Source organism: Xenopus laevis, chromosome 8L, assembly GCF_017654675.1.
Source record: "Xenopus laevis strain J_2021 chromosome 8L, Xenopus_laevis_v10.1, whole genome shotgun sequence".
In the NCBI taxonomy this organism is placed as follows: Eukaryota; Metazoa; Chordata; class Amphibia; order Anura; family Pipidae; genus Xenopus; species Xenopus laevis.
In genome coordinates this window covers 43,004,641-43,027,586 of record NC_054385.1, presented here as the reverse complement: position 1 = coordinate 43,027,586, position 22,946 = coordinate 43,004,641, and the positions used below count along the sequence as shown (strand labels likewise).

The window sequence follows — 22,946 nt, the reverse complement described above, 5'->3', positions numbered from 1 at the left end:
CTACAAATAGATTTTTTATTGGCAACATTTAGGGCAGAGACACACGGTCAGATTCGGGGAGATTAGTCGCCCGGTGACATATCTCATCTTCTTTGGGGTGACTAATCTCCCCAAACTGCCTTCCATTGCTTTCCCGCCGGCTAGAATGTAAATCGCTAGCGAGATGGCTTTGTTTTCCGAAATCGCCCGAAGCTGACTTACGAGGAAACTTCAGGTGACTTGGTAAAATGAAGAGATCTGAGTGCCATCCCACCAGCGATTTACATTGTAGCTGGCGGGAAGGCAGTTAAGGGAGATTAGTTGCCTCAAAGAAGAGAAGATTTGTCGCCGGGCGAATAATCTGCCCAAATCTGACCTTGTCTCTCTGCCCTAAAGAAACTTCACTGACGACTTTGATAACATTGGTTTATTATAATCCGATCCCCTAACATGTAGTTTAGTGAACAACTGGCCCACTATATAGAGACAGGTCGATTTCATGACCATCCTCATACATCTGTCCATTAAATGTGTTAGCTGCACAAAGTCTTGAGTGCAAATGATCTTCATACAAGGGAAAAGGATTGTTTTTTTGTTTCATACTATTTTTTGCCAAGGGATTAAACACTGTTAACAGTTTTTTTCTGAACACCTAATGGACTCATAGGGTTTTTATTTAGTTTAACTCGAATTTATCTCATCTCTTTATTAAACCAAGCTCGACCAAAGTCCCATCCACGATTTTATTTTATTGATCAAAAAAATAACTCGAAAAAGTCAGGTCAGGAAAAGACTCGATAAAATCAAGCAAAAACTCAAATCATGCGAATTTTTCGGATTTGACGCCAAAATCATGAGATTTTTTCAGGTTATCACCCAAAAGCCACAAATTTTTCAGATCATGGGACGAAACCCAGCGTAGATCTTCAAATTGTAAAAGGGACATCTGCCATTGACTTCTACATGAACTAGGCAGGTTTGAGATGGCAGATTTTCGGATTCTGACTTTTAGCAGCTTCGGTGTATAAAAAATCTTGAAAAATTTGTAAATAACTCTTTCAGAATATAATGGCAAACAAACACTGTATTGTGAATAAATAAAAAAAATATTTTATGCCTAATGGAAAAAATTTAATTCTAAGGGGCTGATTTACTAAGCTGTGACTTTTTCGAGTAAGACTTTTATTACCAAAAACTGAAAAAGTTGCGGCAAAAACAGCACAACTTTTTCCGTAACTTATTATGCATCAAAACTGCAACAATTCAGATTATAAAAATATAGTCCTGCTAAAACCTGTCGAAATCATGTAGAAGTCAATGGCAGGTGTCCCTTATACAACTGGAGGATCTTTCTTTGCCTAGTGGTTTTTTGAGGTTTTTCAGGTGTTTTTGACACTGGCTTTTGTGCGACAATATAAAAAAGGCGTAGTTGTCGTGCGACTATACGAAAAAGTAGCATTTTTCACAACTTTTCTGCAACATTTCCCAGTGGTGCTCTTTTCGTTTGGATCCTTTGATAAATGACTGACGTTCGTGGAAATTTTTTTATTCGTGGTTTCAAAAAGTTTTAATACCACTAAAATTCGACCTTTACTCAATAGGCCTCAAGGGGGATCATTTATCAACACTGGGCAAATTTGCCCATGGGCAGCAACCCATAGATTGTTGCATTCATTGTTCTACCTGCGGCTGCCTGAAAAAAAAGACAAGCACTGATTGGTTGCTATGGGTTACCGCCCATGGGCAAATTTGCCCAGTGTTGATAAATGAGCCCCCAGGTGTCTATTTCTCTTTCAAAACTTTTTTATTTTTATTATCCATGCAATATTGACATACTGCTTTGATTTTATCTTAGAACATTCAACTGTTCTCCTGCGCAGAAGTTTTAAAGTTATTTATTTATTGAACATAGCTGTATGCTGAAAGCAGTATCTTCTCTGCCCCTTTCTGTTCTCTTACTGGGTGGTTCTGACTTTTGAAAGAATGTAGCAGACGCCAGCTGATTAACAGACCCATGACGCAGCATTCAACACTCATTTCTGCTACACATTTTCAAGAGACAGAACCAGTAGTGCTGAAAGGGGCGGAATGATACCAGAAATTCTTTTGCATCTGTAATTAAGCTTGGCAAGCCTCATACAGGGAGTAAAAAGGGTCACTCGAAGGGATGGTATATGTTCCCTTTAAGGAGGCACATGTAATATGATATATGAAAAGAGCGTGTTGTTACAGACTGACCAGAGCCTGGATGTGACTGAAGCTGAAGTAAGAAACTTTTAGTTGTTACAAGTTCTTGTATATTGACTGCTAAGCAACATCAATGTGCAGCAATAACTGGGTGGGAGAAACCCTGGAACAAAATTGATATTGCATTAATATTATTATGGTTTATTTCTATAGCACCGACATGATACTTGCTACATGTTACAGAGTGACTGTGGTACTGCATGGAATGTCTGATATGATTCTGTTTCTACACCAAGTTACAAAATACGATAAAGCTAAAGGAAAGATCCCGTTTAATCGAGTATTCTATTGCTTCTAACAAACAGCAACCACCCCCATAAATGCCAGTTCTGTATATCAGTGCTATCACCTCCCTACAGTCCATTCTGAGCTGATGCTAGAAATCCAAAACTTTCAGCAGGACTTCCCCCCCCCATGAATGACATCTTGGTACAGTCCACACAGATTTGGGAGCAGAGATTTCCAGATGCTCTTATATTCCTGAGGTCGCACTACACACAGGCTGGGGAGCACCAAACCACAGAGGTACAGCCGGATTCTGCATGCTTTGGGTTCAGCTATTGCAGAACTACAACTCCCAGAATCCACCCAGCCTGGTAAGCTGATGTCTGTAATACTGCAACAGCTGGAGCTCCCAGCATGTTCACTTTTTTTTAATTATGTCAGTATTTTTGTAAGGGACGAGTGTTTATGCATCCAAGGTATCATTTATGCAGCGCTGAAGGATTTTATCATGTTATGTCATTTTATTTTGAACATTAGTCTACTGTACCTCTCTCTGTTACCTTGCTAGATCTGCTTTCATAATTCATGAATTCCATAGTTTTCTATAGGGTCACTTCACTGTATGATGGGCTGGCCCATAGGACACAACGAGATCCTTATTGTATTGCTGTCGGGTCTATTCTCAGTTGGATTCTTTACATTGTTTCTGTCTCCAGTAAGTCTCTAATAAACTGTGCATGGCGTCTGAAATTTTACTATCGCTGTATTTAACAATCAGAATAAAAATCTGTCATAATTATTGGAACCCCTGGGCAACCAAGAACCAAATGATTCATTTACTAACTATTTTCTTGAAATGAGAACATACTGACAAAATTAAGAGGCATATTATAAAGCTGTATCAGTAATGGCATTGGGATACAGATTACATTGCCATTCACACACCACGTGTAAAATGAGATATATTTATGAAGGTGTGTAATGATTTCATGTGAAAGTATAGCCCAGTGTAATGTGCCTTATAAATATTCTAATTAGCTCTTTGAATGCAGCCTCCCTAAAAATGTGATGCACAATATTATTGTATGCATACACTCAAGAGCTTACAATCTAAACTGTACAACAAAGTCTCTCTCTCTCTCTTTCTCTCTGATATGGCAGTGGCCACGTCTAGTTCCTTGGGGAAACCCTACAAATTGCGTGTTATTGCCAATTCCATAGCTGGTCAGTATATATTTTTCATCCTATATATGTGCAGTAACCGTGCATTTAACTTGGTGACACAAGTTGTGTCCATTTTGTAGAATATGTTAAGTAACTGGACCCCACAGTAAAATCATATTCAGCCCCCCAAATATTCAGGAAAATCAACTACTTCCCAAAATGTATACGAAAGCTGCACAAGAATCAAAGCCTCAGTGGGTCCCCATCACTCCTGGGCCCCTCAGCCGCTGAAAGATCTGCATTTTCCGTTGTTAGACCCCTGGTTAAGACATTTGGGAGAAATATAGAACAAAGAGACAGATGGAATTGTTTGTTCATGTTATTCTTGACAATATGAAGGAACAAGGATACTGCACCAGTTAAAAGTGATATATTATATTATTTTATTTATGATTTCCGCAGAAGTATCAACACGAAAATGAATATCAATTAAGACCCAATTGTATTTGTTCCTTGGCTTCTTTTGCCTGCTTTTGTTCTATTTTATTTGAGGCTCAGTTTATGGAAGAGTAGCCCTAACTGCAGTAACACTGATATGTCCCCTTAAATGAAATGAAAGCATGAGCAGCAGCTCTATAAACCTGATATTAATAGACATGTGCCAGATTTAGGCACCTCCTACCGTCACACATATTAAGTTGCCTCTGATCTGGATTCGTTATGGAGGAAAATAGCTCGCTAATAGTTCCACGCAGCCATAAGTAGTCCCTTGGAGTGATGCTGATTTGTGCATTGAAATATATTTTGTTAATTTCTAACGATTATGCAGCTCCCGAGCATTCGTTACATTAATTGTTTGATGTTCCAAACTGGCGCTTACATTTTAATTCCAGTTGTAATATCATCCCAGTGAGAAATGTGTATAATTAGGACTCAAGCTATCACTACCTCCCACTAGGAATGAAGCACACAGGCAGGAATGCACATTTTGGATGAAAAGTCAGTTTTGCTCTGTGAAAATCACTCGCTACTTAAAAACTATGGGCCTTACTGACGAAAGATGGGAAAACATACAAAGAGCAAAACCTGCACAAAGCATGTTACCTTTCATCTTTGTCCTCAGGCACAGGACTTTCTCGAATTGCACCTTATTCTCAATTTATCTTGCACCCTAGGCACAAGCCAAATCGTTTCTCTCAATCCCCCTGTTCCTGGCCTTGCTTTCATGCTCTAGTGCTTGCACCCATGGCAATGGTCAGTTACCCCCTAAATTTAAAAATGTGCAGACTCTGCTGTATTCTATTTAAAGTCGCTTTCTATTGAAGAAATATAGTTACAGGCAGTGGATTAACATGCAGTACATTGTGGGAACTAGAGTCTTGGATGAATTCTGCTACATCACGTTCGGCACCCTATATCCAGAACCCAAGCTAAGTTCCCTGGTCTCGGCTCTCACTTCTGCCTTTAACCGCCGCCTTTCATCTCGGGAGGAGCCCTCAGCTAATTGGATGCCGTCAGGAATACAGCAACTCATCCTATTGAACTTATTTGCCGTCAGGTCTTAACAGAGAGAGGAGCAGAGATAACGGTTCTGGACGAGCAAAGGGGCACGATCGTCTCACCAGGATACTGGAAGGAAGAAAACCACCAGGAACAGGCAGGCCGGGCCAGCACAAGCAGATAGAATGGTCAGACAGGCCGGAATCAGGATAGAGAGCGTAGAATAGTCTATGGACAGGCAAAGGTCGGATTGGAGAGGTCAGAATAGTCACAGACAGGCAGGATCAGGATTGGAGAGATCAGAGTAGTAAATCAGGCAGGCAAGGGTCAAAACACGATAGATCAGTCAGGATTCACAATGAATTAACACCCAGGAACTTCTAAATAGAACCTAACAACGGGCAAGGTCCTGTAATCTAAATGGGCTTTTTATACCATTTGAATTTCGCACCAATGCGTGCTGGCGTCATCACGCCAGTGCGACTGTGCCTTTAAATGACGGACGTGCGTGCGGTGTGCCTTAGAAGAAGCCGGCACAGGAGAAGGGAGCAGCGCAGCAGGCGTCCACGTCTAGGAGGGGCCACTGGACCCTCAAGCTTACCAGGAGACCTGGAATGGAATGGTCTCCTAAGGTGGTCAACTTTGGCATCAGATTGGACCAAACTTCCCATCAACACTGGAGGAGAACAGGATTGCTGGAGATCCTGTAAGGCTGATTTTAACATAGAAACAGAAAACAGGTTAGAAAACTCAAACAGGTCAGGTAGCTCAAGACGGACAAAGGTTGGGTTCACAATTTCCACAATAGGGTATGGACCTATAAATCTGGGCCCCTGCTTAAGAGATGGGTTTTTAAGCTTAATATTCCCTGTGGATAGCCAAACCAAGTCCCCAACCTGAAATTTGGATACTTCCCTATGGGACTTATCGGTTGCTCTTTTCTGAGTGGATGTAGCTGCCGCTGTACCCCAGAACGAAACTTAGAATAATGCTTGACAGAAGGGATTTTCTCTAGGGGAGCAACTGCCACCATTAGAGTGGAAGCTAGACATGAGTCTTTGCACTTGGAACCCCACTGAATAACCTCCCCAGTTACCCATTTAATGTGGGGGTTGTGTACCTGTAGCCATGGTAACCCCAGAATTAACGTAGACGAGGAACCATCGAGAACATGAAAAGCTAATTTTTCACAATGCACATTGTTCACACACATGGATAATGCCTTGGATTTTTGGGGTACCAGACCTTTTATCAATAGCAGAAATCCTTATAGGAGGTGTGAGGGGAATAAGGGGAAAATTAAACTTTTCTGCGAAGGCAACATCTATATAATTTCCCCCCCCCCCTCAGAATCCACCAAGGCCGAAACTTTAATTGAACCCCCAGGTCAGGACAAAACTACAGGTACTAAGTTTTTTTGAGGCGAATTGGGGAGAGGAAATCATACATTCTTCCAAGAGTCAGAACCAGCTGTGAGTGCAGAGAACAGCAAGGGGCTAATGCAAAGTTAATAATAATTAGGTGGAGTGATAACTCCCGGCCCCAAATAAACACAGCAGTTGGAAACTCCCAACATTTGCCATTTTATAAATTTTCTGTAAATTGCCAGAGTTTACCAGCGTCACAGTTTGCACACCACTCCTTTTCTTACCAATTTTGGGCTTGTTATAAATCATATTATTTGTTGTAACCAACAGCCCCTAATCCCCTTACAATTAATCAGTTTAATGTTTGAGTTTGGGAAAGATAAAATAAGAAAGAAAATAACTGGTACAAAATGTAGGGAAACAGCCAAGAATCCTCTCATGAAGTCTCGTGTTTTCAGCTAAACACATACTTTCCAATGGGAGAGCTCTGCAAAGACTGGAATCAGAAGCAAAGCTCATGAATCTTCCCCATTCAACTCAGGACAAATGTGTCTGTGTAATAGAACAGTGACTAGAGGCAAATAGCCTTAAATAAAGCGGCAGATGTGACCTCATGGAAAGTGATAGAACAGGCTGCAAGGGCCATACAATAATATGCAGTAATGTTTCTTTCTTTCTTTCTTTCTTTCTTTCTTTCTTTCTTTCTTTCTTTCTTTCTTTCTTTCTTTCTTTCTTTTTCTTTCTTTCTTTCTTTCTTTCCTTTTCTTTCTTTCTTTCTTTCTTTCTTTCTTTCTTTCTTTCTTTCTTTCTTTCTTTCTTTCTTTCTTTCCAGAATAAAGAAACTCTTCATTGTCTATTTATTTCTAAAGTCTTGCCCTAACTGTTGTGTAGATGAAGAAGCCTGTGTATAACAACAAGACTTTTCCAAGAAAATTTAGGAAACCATGGGGATCATTTACAAAGATCTGGGGAAGTGTTAGCACTAAGGGGTGCACTCTTGCTCCCTATCTTGCACATCTGAATGACAACAAATTAAATGGAATATAAATGGAACCTGCCTTATTAACAGGGGGCATCTAAGAGGGAGATGAATGCAAAAGTGATTTTGTGCACACAGGAGTTGAAAACATTTCTCATAAGAACCCTAACTACTAAAAATATATTTGTGTTGCAAGGTAGGAATTCATTTTTAATACAACCAGAAAATATTGTGTAAAATCCAGTGAAATGCATTATATATTGGTGGTACAATGGAAAAACTGTAAAATATGGGATAGCTCAAAATGAGGTTATGTAAAACTGTAGTTTTACTGTATATACTCCAGGCATGTTTAACTCATAAAAATGGAGGGCTGAACTCAGCAGATAAAAGAGTAGCAAGGGCCACAGTTATTCAAAAGGCATAAACAATTATCTTTCTTGTCATTTTTAACCAAACTACAAAAAAATATCATTGTCCAAATTAAAAACTAAAAATGAATAGTGTGAAACATCCCATAATATATTTGACAGATAATAGTGTAAAAGTTTGTAGGGAAATGTTGTGCACAAATTCGAAGAGAACATGGCCGGAAATACCATTTTGGAATGCCTGTCCTAACTTATTTAGAGGTAGCATTTACCCTCACAAAAGATGAGAGCATTGCTTTACATGGTGAGTCAATGGTGAGGACAGCGCAAACATCCTGTTGGAGGGTCTTGTACAGTGTCGGACTGGCCCACCGGGATACCAGGAAAACTCCCGGTGGGCCCAGGTGTCAGTGGGCCTCTTGCTTCTAACCATTTGGCTTATTTCATGGTCATTCCCTATTTCTTTATGGGAACAAAGAGGCTTAATAATGGAAGAATAGAGTATAGTATGTAGAGAAAAAAGACTAGGAGAATAAAGAGGTTGAGTGAGGAGAGGAGGTATAATAGTTTGGAAAGTGGGCCCTCAGCCTAAGGCTTTCTGGTGGGCCCCTGGCATCCCAGTCGACACTGGTCTTGTACTTTTGAGTTGCTTCACCTCAAATTTAGAGCAGCATTGGCCCAGCCCTATGTAATAATATACACCCAAAGTTATAATTTTTTTTTAAAAAAAAAAAAATTCTTAATGTTGTTTTCATTTGATTTGATTTCTCCAGGTCTTGCAGTGCATTGTGGTGGGATTAATATATTAACCTGAGCCACGGGCTCTGCGTGTTTTAAGGAAAGAAGACAAGGAGAAACCAGAACTTCAGGCACTCAGTGGGTGATAAGTGGTTATTGTGCTCCTGTGAGAATGGACTGAACTGAAACACTATTCAAGAAGAGAACAGGTATAGGATCTATTATCTGGAGGGATTTTATCTTAGGATTTCTGGATAAGGGGTCTTTCATTTGGAGAACCATGCCTTAAGGCTACTTAAAACATATTACATGTAAAAAAAAATGCCATCAGCATGGCCCTATGGTAAGTACAATGTATTTTCTGATTTGTGGGAACTGTAATTGCCCTACTACTGAGCTACTGGATAATGGGTCTCCAAATAATAAATGTCAAACCTGTATACCCATTATACAGCTTATGAACAAAGATATGTTGTAGAGCTCTTTCCGGGAAATTTAAAAAGCTATGATTGAAAGGGCTGATGGTTGGATCAAATGTCCCCCTTACATCATTTATTCTATACACAGATATTCCTTTAGTCTTAAAAGTGGGAGATAAAAATATAACAAATACGCAAGAAAATAGACATAATCAAGAGAACCCAAAAAGTGCAGTGTAGACATGCTACTATTTCCCTTGTATTGAACATATTTACAGGTTTATAAAATGGTAGGGATGCACCGAATCCAGGATTTGGTTCGGCCTTTTTCAGCAGGATTCGGATTCGGCCAAATCCTTCTGCCCGGCTGAACCAAATCCGAAATTGCATATGCAAATAAGGGGTGGGGAGGGAAATCGTACGACTTTTTGTCACAAAACAAGGAAGTAAACAAAATTTCCCCTTCCCATCCCTAATTTACATATTCAAATTAGGATTAGGATTCGGTTCAGTATTCTGGCCGAATCTTTCACAAAGGATTTCTGGGTTTGGCCGAATCCAAAATAGTGGATTTGGTGCATCCTTATAAAATGGTAATGTTTGTCGGTGCAAACCATTTGACATCCCATTTGTACTGAAATGACTATATGCCCCACATCAGTACTTCCACTAGACCAATTCCAATGGATATTAAAAAATGATGTCTAGTGTCCTTTTAACATAAGAAGGTGTAATAATTTGTATCTGCTTAAAGCCAGTTGGGGTTTTGCTACCTTTTGAAACTGTGACACAATAAAAAAGAAATCTAGAAATCTACAACTACTCTATTATACTCATGTTAACAATTGTGCTCAGTTATCCCCTTGTTTTTGTCATGACTGCTATATTAGTCCATTAGACGGTGTGATTCAAACTTAATTTCAGTAAGATCAACAGCGTGGAGCTACAGGCGATGAAAGAAGAGATCTTTGTAACATGTGTGTGCACCAGCCAAATCTGGAGACAATGTCATTCTGTTTGAGACAGTCTCTGCTGAGACTCCATTGAGTGCCCAGTAAATAATTCAGTCCAGAGAATTTGCACTTCTGATTACTTGAGTATTTTCATTTATCACATTCATATCTGAGTCATGTCTTTTTTTTTTAGAGGAGGTGCAAAGAATATGAGTTCTCCGGAGAAACGCCTGAAAAACCAGAATTATCTTGAGCTGAAGAAAGAGTGCATTAGAAACGGGAAACTGTTTGAAGATCCAGAATTCCCAGCTTCTGACGAATCACTGTTCTTCAGCAAAGCACCCGAATTCAGAATAGAGTGGAAACGGCCCAATGTGAGTCTGTTTTGCATGTATGTGTCTTAATGGGAGACTGGCCAAGTATACTCAATGTTGGACTGAACCAAGGACCCATTCTTACATCTCATTTAAGTATTATATAGCTCTGTGATGAAAATAAGAAAATAAGAAAATAAGAATTGTCCTTGTCTGGAGCCCACCAAATAGCATCTAGTAATCTGGCTAACCTGTCCAACCCTCAAAATACATGACCTGTATTTTATATTAATGTGCAAATACAATTGTATTTGTATTTTTTTATTATCAGTTGATGCACCCAGGATTCTTTTACTATGACAAATAAAGAAAGCCTGATGCTGTATACTATAGTTCAGATAATCTGTGATAGAAAAGCAAGAGCTGTAATTTAGATTGTTGGTATAAACAGGTGAAATACAAACAGCATGGCAAATGCCTATTATCAGTCATAGTTATTTGCTTCCTATTGTGGTCAGTTAGAATACACTGTGATGTTTTCTTTTATACACACTTATATAGACCAAGAGCTTCCATTTGAAAGAAGGGGGAAAGTATTGGCAGCCCCCAAGTAAAACTGATAGTTACGGCTTATTTATCACAATCGGACAAAGTTAAACTTGGGTTAAACTTGGGTTAAACTTGGGCTATGAAACATAAGCTAATCACAGAGTATGCTATGGGACTTATCTATGCAGAGTAGCACAGCGAAGTTCATGGACGCCATCTTCCATATGTTCGGATTTCATTGCTATGGGACCACCAACACTGAGCTTTTTGGCACATGCACAGTTGGAGCCAGTCCGGTATTTGTGCCAAATGAGCATGGGCTCTGAAGATACAGAAGATGGTGTCCATGAACTCTGCTCCGCTGCTCTGCATGGATAGGTCAGCATTACATTTAGGGACACTTTTTTTTCAAGTAATGGACTATGCGAGAAGGAAGCAGGGAAGGGTGTGGATGGGGGCTTTTACTTTTGGGGGGGTTAGTTCTCCTTTAATAAGATCTAGGCTCAATCAGTGAAAGCTGTATTACATTATAATGAGAGTTATATCGCATGTATGGTGAGTTTGTAATTATAAAGGCACAAGGCCAATCTTTACATCTCTGCTAAGAGTGTTATTCTACCCAGTAAACCTTATGCCTTTTTTAGATGTCTATAAAAGAATGAGAAGATCAGAGCTGGTGGGCTTGGGGATTTGTGACTGCAGGGTGGAGACATACTTGCATATTTGGGTGGGGTGCAACATTGTTTAAAAATCTATTTTTGATTGGGTTTTCTGCGCTGCTAGTAATTTTCTGAGGAATGACAAGAGCTATAAAAGGGGAGACACTAAAGCTGTGGTAGGAAAGTATTTTCAAATCTTAACGGGTGAGAATTTTAATTTAATTAATTTACATTTTCAGCTTAGATACAAAGCAAAAACATTCATAATCTTAACAACAGTAGTATGAAAAGTACAACAAACACAGCAGGGACCCGCTATTACCCATTATAATGTGTAGCTAAATAATATCTGATTTTAAACTAACATTAAGATCACAATATTAAGATGATTTCTGACTTGAATGCCACATTTTCCCACGTCCGTTTTGTCTGTTTACTTCAGCATCACAGATGTTTTAATGAGGTGTGGTCCTTAAGTTTAGAGCTGACTTATGACTTATGGACTCATGGAAAAATCATTATTTTCATTCCAGATGGTTCACGACATCTAAGAACCAGTAAAAGATTGTGCTTCCATTACATTTTAAGATAATATTTGTCAAACAATCATATATCCATTCCCATCAATACCGATACATGGACTCTGGATGTATAGTATGGCAGAGCTAATGCTGTCCAATTTCCAGAACCCACCAGCACACCCTGGCCTCTCCAGCATAAGTTGGCCCGGTGCACAGTCAGAAGGGATCGGCAACCCCAATTGTAGTCAGCGTAATAAAAGAAAAACTGGCACTCAGAGCTCGATGCAAGCGAGCAAAGCCCTGCGTGTTTATTACAATGTAACGTTTCGGGGGCGGGCCCCTTCGTCAGAGCTAATGCTGTACCAGATGTACATTTAACATTAGTAGCTTTATTTGCCATACCACTAATAACAATTCTATATAGCAGGCAGGGCAGGCATAATATTTGTAAGTTAGTGACACTATCTTAGGTAACATTTGTTGATCACTTTCCTCGCAGATTCTCAATGAATAAAGTCTCAGCAAGAAGGGAATTATGAGAAGTGTCTCATATTAATTTGTTTTGAGAGGAAACAAGAATTAATTTTTGAGCAATTCCCATCTGTTGAACTGCTGATAATCCAACCAGTAAGAAGCCATAAGGGATGTGTTTAGAAAAAGCAGCCTGATACAAGCAAACTAGGATCGCACAAATTATTATGGATGAACTATGCACTCTGACAATACATTTTTCATCGTTTTAACTATTTGCCCTTGGGTGTATGAGGACCTTTATTAATGTATGTTTTGCAAAACTGCAATGGTTTTAAGCAACTCTGGGAAAAAGATTGTCCATATATGTTTTCATTTGCACTGGGTATATACTGTAATAAAGTCTTTCTTGGGCAACAAATAGACACTACTTTCAAACAGTTCTGAAGAAGTGCCATCCACACTTAATTAAACCATGTCTTAACAAGACAACATTGCAAAACGCACCTTTCTTAGATTTGCAAATTTACAAAATTTACCATATTTTCATCTTCGATTAATTGAGGCTGCCCAGCTTGATTAATCGAGTTTACAACACTGATATGGCTAAAGTAAGATGATTTGGTGGCAGAGCCTGGTCAGAAGTTAAAGGCGGCAGGCCAGAAAATATTAGAACTGTTTTTCGAATTACAGGGACCAAATACAGTTAATCTGGGACAACATATGACCAAAACATATCCCACATATTGAACAGTAGCAGCAACCAATGTTGAAATCAGCAGTGGTATAGTTAAATGGGAGAACATTTCTGATCCAAGATTGGGCCAAAGCATAATTTATCACAATTAGATTACACAATCTGTCTTCATAGAAAAGCATTTTGCAAATGCTTGATTTCATTATATTGTTAAAATAAATTATTTCCTGTCTTTTTGTGCCCTGAGAGAAATCGCTTGTCTATGTCTGGCTCATATCATATTGTAGTATATACAGAGCTCCCGGCAAATTATTATTATTCTGCACAATATCCCTTATCACTGTACTGTAATTAAAGGAGGGGGTTCAGCTTGAAGTTAACCTTTGTTATGTTATAGATTGTCCAATTCTAAGCAACTTTTCAATTGGTCTTTATTATATATTTGTTATAGTTGTTTCATTATTCTTCTGGCTCTTTCCAGCTTTCAAGTGGAAGTCACTGACCCCATCTAAAAACAAATGCTCTGTAAGGCTACACATGTATTGTTATTGTTACTTTTTATTACTCAATTTCCTATTCAGGCCTCTCCTATTCATATTCCAGACTCAATATTCAAGTCAGTGCATGGTTGCTAGAGTAATTTGGACCACATCAACCAGACTGAATTGCAAACTGGAGAGCTGCTGAATAAAAAGCTAAATAACTCAAAAAAACACAATTTATAAAAATTAAATAAATTGCATATTGTCTCAAAATATCACTCTCTACTTCATACTGGTAGTATTAAAAAGTTAACTCAAAGGCGAACAACCCATTTAATGTTGATATGGTAAAATACACATTTAGCTTACTTAATTCTGTTGATTCTAAGCAATTTGTCTCCATATTTTACACCAGACTACAGTGGAGATTTCAGGAGATAAACCACAAGGTTTTTCTCAGCCAATTGAGTTATGTCCCATGCCCCAATGAGAACACACCTTCAGTTATTTACATGGGGTGGGGTAGGTAAAATATTAGTGAACAAAGGGGTGTTATGTGACCTTGCATCACTTGAAACAAGTCAGGGCACATACAGGTATGCGATCCATTATCCAGAAACCCATTATCCAGAAAGTTCAGAATTACGGAAAGGCTGCTTCCCATAGGGGCAAATTCACTAAATTTGCCATTGACAGCTTCGCTCACATGGCAACAATTTGCCAGGACAACGCTAATTCACTAAAATCCGAAGTTGCGTCCAGGGCGCCAAACGCTGGCGAAGTTGTGCTAGCGTTACTGTGGCAAGTGAAGCAAAGTTGCGCTAGCGTTGCCTCATTTGCGTATGGCGGGAAGTTAACGTTGAATGGACTTATATGTTGCAGCAAATACATTACACTACACAAGCCCAGGGAAACTTAATAAAAGATAATAGAGTTGTTATATTGCCCTACACATGTGCCCTAAAAAAATTTACTCTATTGCACTTCGCCTGGTCTGAGGTGGCGAAGGCAAGTCTGACGCAAGAGGTAACGTTCATTAAATTCCGCATCTTGGTGAATTTGCGTAATTACGTCCATTCGCCAGATCGAAAATTCGCCTGGTGTTAGTGTGCGAAGTAGCGCTACAGTCTATCTCCTTCACTAGCGAATTTACACCAGCGCCAGTCACTTCGCCCTTTAGTAAATTTGCCTCCATAGACTCCATAATAATCAAATAATCCAATTCTTTAAGAATGATTTCTTTTTTCTGTGTAATAATAAAACAGTACCTTGAATTTGATCCATACTAATTAATGTAATTAATCCTTATTGGAAGCAAAACCAGCCTATTGAGTTTATTTAATGTTTAAATGATTTTCTAATAGACTTAACATATGAAGATCCAAATTACGGAAAGATCCGTTATCCGGAAAACACCAGGTACCAAGCATTCTGTATAAAGGGTCGCATACCTTTATATGTTTCTTGGTCACACTAAACTCTTTAAGTGGTTTTTACAAACAGCAATTTAAAAAAATGTTTAATCTCTATAATGGAAGGCTCATTACAAAAATCAAGGGCAATTTGTAAATGGTATTAGTGTGTCCAAATCTGTTCCTTGCTTTTCCTTATAGTTTCACAAGGTGCCATTGCTTTGTCCTGCCTCTTCTGCTGAACTGTGCCCAGTGTGTCCATTAACTCTAGGGAACACTGCAGCGAGCACCCCCCTGAATGTGGCAGTAGTTCCATGGTTCCCAAAGTGGGTTTTGTCAATAGGTAGTGTATTAGGCTGGCCCTAGACGAAAAGATAAAATTTGCATGAGAATTCATTTTGTAAAATTTTCGGACTGTGTGTGGATTGTCCCAAAATATTTCGTACCATGGCGATTGGTCGTTCCGGTGATTGGACAGTTTAAAAAATTAATATCAGCTACTGATAAGATATCTGCATGTATTGCCAATCTGATTATATTAATGGGCTGTCATGGCCAGAACATTGTTTTATTTGTTCTTGTACTACTGTATTTATTCTGAATAGTTATTTGCAGGTTGGAAGATTGTTCGTATGATATGAGGCTAGAATCTGTACATCTATGGCCAGCTTAACAACGGCACTAGAATCACACACTAAAGCTGATTGTACGAATCCTCGATTTGTACGATTTTCGGACCGTGTGGGGAGAGTCCAGACATTTTTCGTCCGGCGGAGATCGGTCGTTTAGTCAATCGGAACAGGTTAAAAGATTTCTGTCGGCTGCGGGTAATATCTCTGCATGTATTGCCGATCGTACGATTTTCAGAGGGAGACTGTCACAAGCTTTGTCGGACATAACTTTCGTACGATTGCTGTCAGGGGCAGAACATCGGCTGACCTGTTCTTTTCTACTTTATTTGATCGGAATGGTCAGTGGCAGGTCGGGAGATGGGGAAGTCCGATCGTACATTGATTCGTACGATCGGATCTTTGCGTCTGTGGCCAGCTTAACGCTATTTTAATGCTTAACACAATTCCCTCTCTGAAAATGTTAACTGCAACTTGTCACTGGACTTGCAAACAGATGTGCTTATTTTGATGCATAGGTCACATCTCCCAGTGTGGCTGGAATTCTGGGGGGGAGGGGGTGCTGCATTGTGAATTAAAAAAAACAAAACAGTGGTTTCCAGTACTGTGACAGAACATTGTGCAATACCTCAATCCAAAAATCCCTAGTTGTGCAAGCAAGAAGCACTAATCCATCTCATGATGCTCTTTACAGGAGCCGTTAAACAGGAACAGCTGCAGTTTATAGGAAAACTGTGCCTTAGTCTCTGTTACAACATCACATGTAACCTTTGCTCAGATGTAGGCCCTTCTGCATTACCCTGATGTTAGATGGGTCTGCTTGCCTTCAGGCCAATTGTAATGTTGTCTGGATCATAAGTGCACAGCCAGTCTGTTGCTTTAGAATGATAGTGCTTATTAGAACCTCAGAAGTCTATACTTGGGAAAATAAGGCTGGAGCTGCAAGGGTGATATTCTTCTTAGATTTTTATTAACCATGGGACATTGACTGTAAGCTCTTTTTTATAGGTTGGTCGCTATGTATGTAATTGTGTATATGTTAGTGCTCTATTATTATTATTATATAAGATCAGAACTGCTACAGAAAGACAGAAATCTTAAAAGGTACCTGAAGCCACCATGAAACTGTACTACTGTCTCCTCTATTTCTGTAGAAGTAAATGACTATAAACCTAATTACAGATGCTAGAAAATTCACCAGTGAGAAAATGTACACTCTTTATTGGGTACAATGCATTTAACGCAATATATACACTAGTAACCCATATCAACCAAGCACATCGGTTTTCGGCTATCGGTTACTAGACTATGGAGCAAATCTTTTCGCATGTTATTATCCCCATTCAAAAGCTTTTGGTGAGCCTTTAAAATATTCTGATATAGGGTCCTGCAACTGAAATCATGTTCCAAGTCTCTGTAAAAGTTATGTAGTTATTATCCTTTACTTGCAATCTCCTCAAGTCTATTAAAGCAAGACCTGGGTCTCATGAAGAATAACATATCAATATATATGGCTGTCACTGGAGTCTCTACGCATATAATTGAGTGAGGAATTCCTGGCAAGGCATCTGCTGTTTATTTATGACTAGCCTCTGCTCTCCTATTAATAGGGATGTTGACTGTGTAAGTGATAACTGTTTAATTTCCAAATGACTTTGATCACTTTGGGCTCATATACAATGAGTGGTAGCCATTTCTCCTCTACTCTACACCCTTGTGTTGCACTTGCACCTATTTAAAGAGAAATCTTTACATGTGCCTGTAATTCACAGGTGTTCCAAACAGGCACATTCTGCATGATATTCATATTCCATCCATAATCTTCCCCTTCCATATTGGAGGCACAAGCAATTGCACCTGACATCATTGGACACAAACAAGGAGGAGTAGAGTGCATTGTGGGCAAGAATATAGCACTTTCTGCAAGTTCTTTGCACTGTGAATTCATAAATTAACCCTATTGTAACTCAGGGATTTTCAAGTTTAGCTTTTGGTTATTAAGGGAGCTAGAATCTAAAGCTATTAAGGGCAGGTTAAACACCTTTCTACTACTTTCTTCTTGTGCATCAGTAAGATTATGTCACATAAAATGACAAGCCACCAACATCGCCCTCATCACAAAATATCTATTGTCTGAGTCAGACAAAAGTCTATTCATTGTTAATTCTTCAAATGTGTTTCAAATGGAATGAATTATAATAAAAGATACGTTTTCTCTACATCTAATAACTGCTAGCAACCAATCAGCATGTAGCATTAGCTTGGCTGACATTAAAGGTTTTACAGGTTAAAAGAATGCAGTCTTGTGCAGATTTCAAAGAGAATCCGAGGTGTATTGCCCACCGCAAAGAAGCCTGTAATTGGAGTTACACTGCCAAGAATGAGACAGTGGGAAACTGCAGACTGTATGGAAAAAAACATCCTGATTTCTGTTTAGTGATGAATGCAAAACAAACATATTAAGGACTGAAGAATGTTACAACAGAACTATGTAGTGCGTAGATTCAACGCGGGATCCATGTCTGGCAGCCCATAGGGGAGCCTGGGGCTTGGCAAGAACAACCAGCAAATCTATAACAACAGCCTCCCACACTGCCATATTATCCTCTTCTCCCCAGCAAATGTAGCAATGCTTGGGGATGAACATCAACATTTCTTCCATCATAGGAAATGCCATGGAAAAACTGCTACATTTTAAGATTTGAATCGGTCAAAGTATGTAATAGAGGGTTTTTTTTAGCTTAATTGAAACATACAGGAGCAGTAACCAGCTAATAAAGTGCTTGCTTTTAAACAAGTGACCTGCCGATTGGTTGCTGTAGGTGATTAAGCCTGTAGCAGACTTTGCACTAATTATAACCTAAAAAGATATTAAAAGAGGCGCACTCTGGGTATTCAAACATTTTTAGTCACTGTTTCCAATATTGTTTGAGATAATCAAAGATTTGCTTTTCTGTTTATTATACTGTAGCAAAACCTGGAGACATTTATTTTTTATGGGGCAGATTCACTAAGCTCGAGTGAAGGATTCGAATGAAAAATACTTCGAATTTCGAAGTATTTTTTGGGTACTTCGACCATCGAATTGGTTAAATTCGTTCGAATTCGATCGAAATCGAACGAAATCGAACGATTCGAAGTAAAAATCGTTCGACTATTCGACCATTCGATAGTCGAAGTACTTGCCCTTTAAAAAAAACTTCGACCCCCTACTTCGGCAGCTAAAAGCTACCGAAGTCAATGTTAGCCTATGGGGAAGGTCCCCATAGGTTTGCTAACCTTTTTTTGATCGAAGGATTTTCGTTCGATTGTTGGATTAAAATCCTTCGAATCGTTCGATTCGAAGGATTTAATCGTTCGATCGAACGAAAAATCCTTCGATCGTTCGATCGAAGGATTAGCGCTAAATCCTTCGACTTCGATATTCGAAGTCGAAGGATTTCAATTCGAGGGTCGAATTTCGAAGTATTTTTTACTTCGAAATTCGACCCTTAGTGAATCTGCCCCTTAATGTTGACAAGGGGTGATGTTAGTGATTGCTATTATTAGAACTACTGGGAGAATGTTCCTTTATTCCTAATCTATCAATTTGGAAAACATACTTTAGCCTTAATAAAAAAATTATTTTCCCATTGAAGGAGCTTTGTGAGGATCCTTGCCTGTTTGTGGATGGAATCAGCTCTCATGACCTACACCAGGGCAGGCTGGGGAACTGCTGGTTTGTGGCTGCCTGCTCCTGCTTGGCTCTCAGAAAGGTGCTTTGGACTAAGGTAAAAGCAACAGATACTTAGGTGCTTCGTTATGATGCTGTGTAAAAAAAAAGGCAACAAAATGTGCCACACATCGACAGGCATCGACATGTCAATAACCGCATACGTTTCAGTTGACTGCATCCCTCTGCGTACAAATCCAGCATAGGTGTAAGAAGTTGCATGAAAACGGTAAACTGTGAACATTAATGGCGTTAAATTTGGTGTTCGAACACACCTTAATAAAATTTGCTGTTCATTTTACACAGCTTTTTAAACCAGCCTGTGATTCTGGTTTCATGGCCAAAATACAATCAAGTAAAAAAATAGATAGCTAAAGGTTGGCTGCTCCGTTATAAGATGTAATATGTAATTATTTATTGGAACCCACAGGTTCTGGGGCACTCTATGCAATTGTACATTCATTTTTTGGGCTTTCAATTCTCTTAATATCTAAAGGCTTTTCATATAAAATTTTAACAATCTATGGGAACGAATGTGAAGCGTCAGAAAACCCCATGCTACTGAAAGTGAAACAAAAAAGTGCTGCCTGTGTAAGGTAAAGACATGCACACAATAAACACAAAATAATTCCTAATACGATTCTTTATTGGCATGCAAAAATAATTTTGTTACACTCTACCCACATTTTAAAATAAAATAATTACTATAATTACTTTATAACTACTATAATAATGAATCTTTTGTCTATAAGGTAGTCGATCGAAACCAAGCTTACGTTTATTGCAGGAATGCATTTTTGCTTGAGGCTCTGTTGCTTTTTCTGTTGTAGGTTATTCCAAATTGGAAGAAACAAGAATGGGATCCAAAAAGACCACACAGATATGCTGGAATCTTCCACTTCCAGTTTTGGTGCTTGGGGGACTGGATAGATGTTGTCATTGACGATCGCTTGCCAAGCGTTGATGGGAATTTAGTCTACTGCCATTCCAATGTGAAGAATGAGTTTTGGAGTGCACTGCTGGAGAAAGCATATGCCAAGTAAGAGGTTGTTGTACGGAGAAAGAACATGGTGTCTACAAGGAACGATAAAGAAGCTACAGAATTAAACATTACACAATTGCTTTTGCTGCTACATAGCAAGGCCGAAGTAAAATGTTATCATATTCAAAGCATGATCTTTAGCAGGAAGGGAAACGGTTAAATGGAAATTGGGTTATTTCTAATTATACTGAACACTAGTATTCCTGGAGTTTCACAGGTAAATGCTTCATAAACAAAGATGTCTGAGTAACATTAGAGAGTGTTCCTAGTTTTAGGGTCATCATTTGGAGTTTTTCCAAAGGGGATCCTTTGTAGGTTAAATTTGTGTACACATTTTCTTTTTACTCAGTGTCAGTGTTTCTAGTATTTCTGTTTAAGTTTTTCAACTATAAGCCTTCATTTCATGCATGTGCATTAGGAATAGATGCTTCTGCATCGCCTGGAGATGTCTGAACAGTTATGCAGGCTGTATGTGTATGTATATGTATATAAAGTGAATGAATTACCCCTTATTGTAAAATATAAGGATATCATAAGTCATCGAGGAGTTCCATGACCATATAAAAGCACAAGACAGAAGGCCGAGTGCTTTTATACAGGTCATGGAACTCTGAGGTTACTTCTGATATCCTCATATTTTCCAACAAGGGGTACTTTATTTATTAAGTAAGTTATGTGACAAGTACAATAGTTTTTAAAATTTCCTATGCACCAATCCCCAATGCTCTGGTACTGATGATGAAAATTTGAGCATAAAAAAGGTCATAAAAAAGGGCATTAACTCAAGGGATGAAAACATAATTATGTCTCTTTATAGGTCCCTGGTAAGGCCTCATCTGGAGTATGCAGTGCAGTTTTACACTCCAGTCCTTAAGAGGGATATAAATGAGCTGGAGAGAGTGCAGAGACTAAGTGCAACTAAACTGGTTAGAGGTGTGGAAGACTTAAATTATGAGGGTAGACTGTCAAGGTTGCGGTTGTTTTCTTTGGAAAAAAGGCGCTTGCGAGGGGACATGATTACACTACAAGTACATTAGAGGACATTATAGACAAATGGCAGGGGACCTATTTACCCATAAAGAGGATCACCGTACCAGAGGCCCCCCCTTTAGACTAGATGAAAAGAACTTTCATTTGAAGCAAAGTAGGGGGTTCTTCACAGTCAGGACAGTGAGGTTGTGGAATGCACTGCCGGGTGATGTTGTGATGGCTGATTCAGTTAATGCCTTTAAGAATGGCTTGGATGATTTCTTGGACAGACATAATATCAAAGGCTATTGTGATACTAAACTCTATAGTTAGTATAGATATGGGTATATAGAATTTATGTGACGGTATGGAGGGGATTGTGTATGGATGCTGGGTTTTCATTTGGAGGGTTTGTCTTTTTTTAACCCGATTGGCTTGGTGTGAGTTAAAGGGGTTGTTCACCTTTAAATCTACTTTTAATATGATTTGCATTTTTTTTTTATTATTTGTAGTTTTCAGCTTTTAAATCAGCAGCTCTCCAGTTTGCAATTTCAGCTGTCCGGTGGCCAGGGTCCAAATAACCCTAGCAACTATACATTGATTTAAATAAAAGACTGGCATATAAATAGGAGAGGCCTGAAAAGAAAGATGAGTAATAAAAAGTAGCAATAACAATAAATGTGTAGCCTTACAGAGCATTTTTTTTTTTTTTTTTTAGATGGGGTCAGTAACCCCCCCCCCCCATTTGAACACTGGAAAGAGTCAGAAGAAAAGGCAAATCATTAATAAATAAATAAATAAATAATGAAGACCAACTGAAAAGTTTCTTAGAATTGGCCATTCTTAAAGTTAACTTTAAGGTGAACCACCCCATAACCAATAATAGTGCAATCGTTTATTTCTAGTGATAGTGACATATTCCTACAGGTTATAGAAATGTGTCAGTATCTCTTCCAGGAGGAGGGAAGGATGATGTAACATAGAAAATTAATGGAATTCAACACAGTAATACTTCCAAAGAAGAAAAGGTTTGCATAGAAGATTTGTTTTTGCATTGCACTCATGTATTCAATATATACTAAGCCCAAGGGGTAAATTTATCAAAGAGTGAAGTTCCGCCACTAGAGTGAAATTCCGCAGCTCTCAATTCATTTCTATGGGATTTTGAAAGGCGTATTCATCAATGGGTGAAAGTGAAAGTTCACCCTTTGATAAATACGCCTTTAAAAATCCCATAGAAATGAATGGGGAGTGGCGGCATTTCACTCTAGTGGCGGAACTTCACTATTAACTTCACTCTTTGATAAATATACCCCCAAGAGTTTTGCCTATTCTATAACACAGATGCCAATATAATTGTAGTGAAACATATTTATGTGTTTAGTAGTAGTTAATTGCTTGAGAAAGGAGTTCGCCCCGAAACGTTGCACGTCCGCACAAATAAACATCAAGTGTATCGCAAATTTATTCGCCGGCGGCGAATCGCGGGAATTTTCCAGTCCCAATTCGCCCATCATTATTTAGTAGTTGTACTGCATATTTCACTC

The 22,946-nt window shown here is 38.8% G+C and overlaps 1 protein-coding gene across 4 annotated transcripts in view; it reads left to right on the top strand.

Annotated features, from left to right (window-relative positions):
• Positions 1–2,058: 2,058 nt before the first annotated feature.
• The window catches only part of capn6.L (calpain 6 L homeolog), a 37,446-nt gene continuing 16,558 nt past the window's right edge, over positions 2,059–22,946 (top strand). Inside the window, exons 1-5 of one of the 4 annotated variants that reach the window (XM_041572740.1) lie at positions 2,059–2,244; positions 8,606–8,779; positions 10,136–10,316; positions 19,315–19,446; positions 20,219–20,427. In XM_041572740.1, coding sequence (XP_041428674.1) covers positions 10,152–10,316; positions 19,315–19,446; positions 20,219–20,427 — 506 coding nt within the window. In that variant the 5' untranslated portion in view covers positions 2,059–2,244; positions 8,606–8,779; positions 10,136–10,151. Of the gene's footprint in view, positions 2,245–2,318; positions 2,823–8,605; positions 8,780–10,135; positions 10,317–19,314; positions 19,447–20,218; positions 20,428–22,946 lie in introns of those variants that run through there. The other 3 variants (XM_041572741.1, XM_041572742.1, XM_018229852.2) reach the window with 3 other exon arrangements.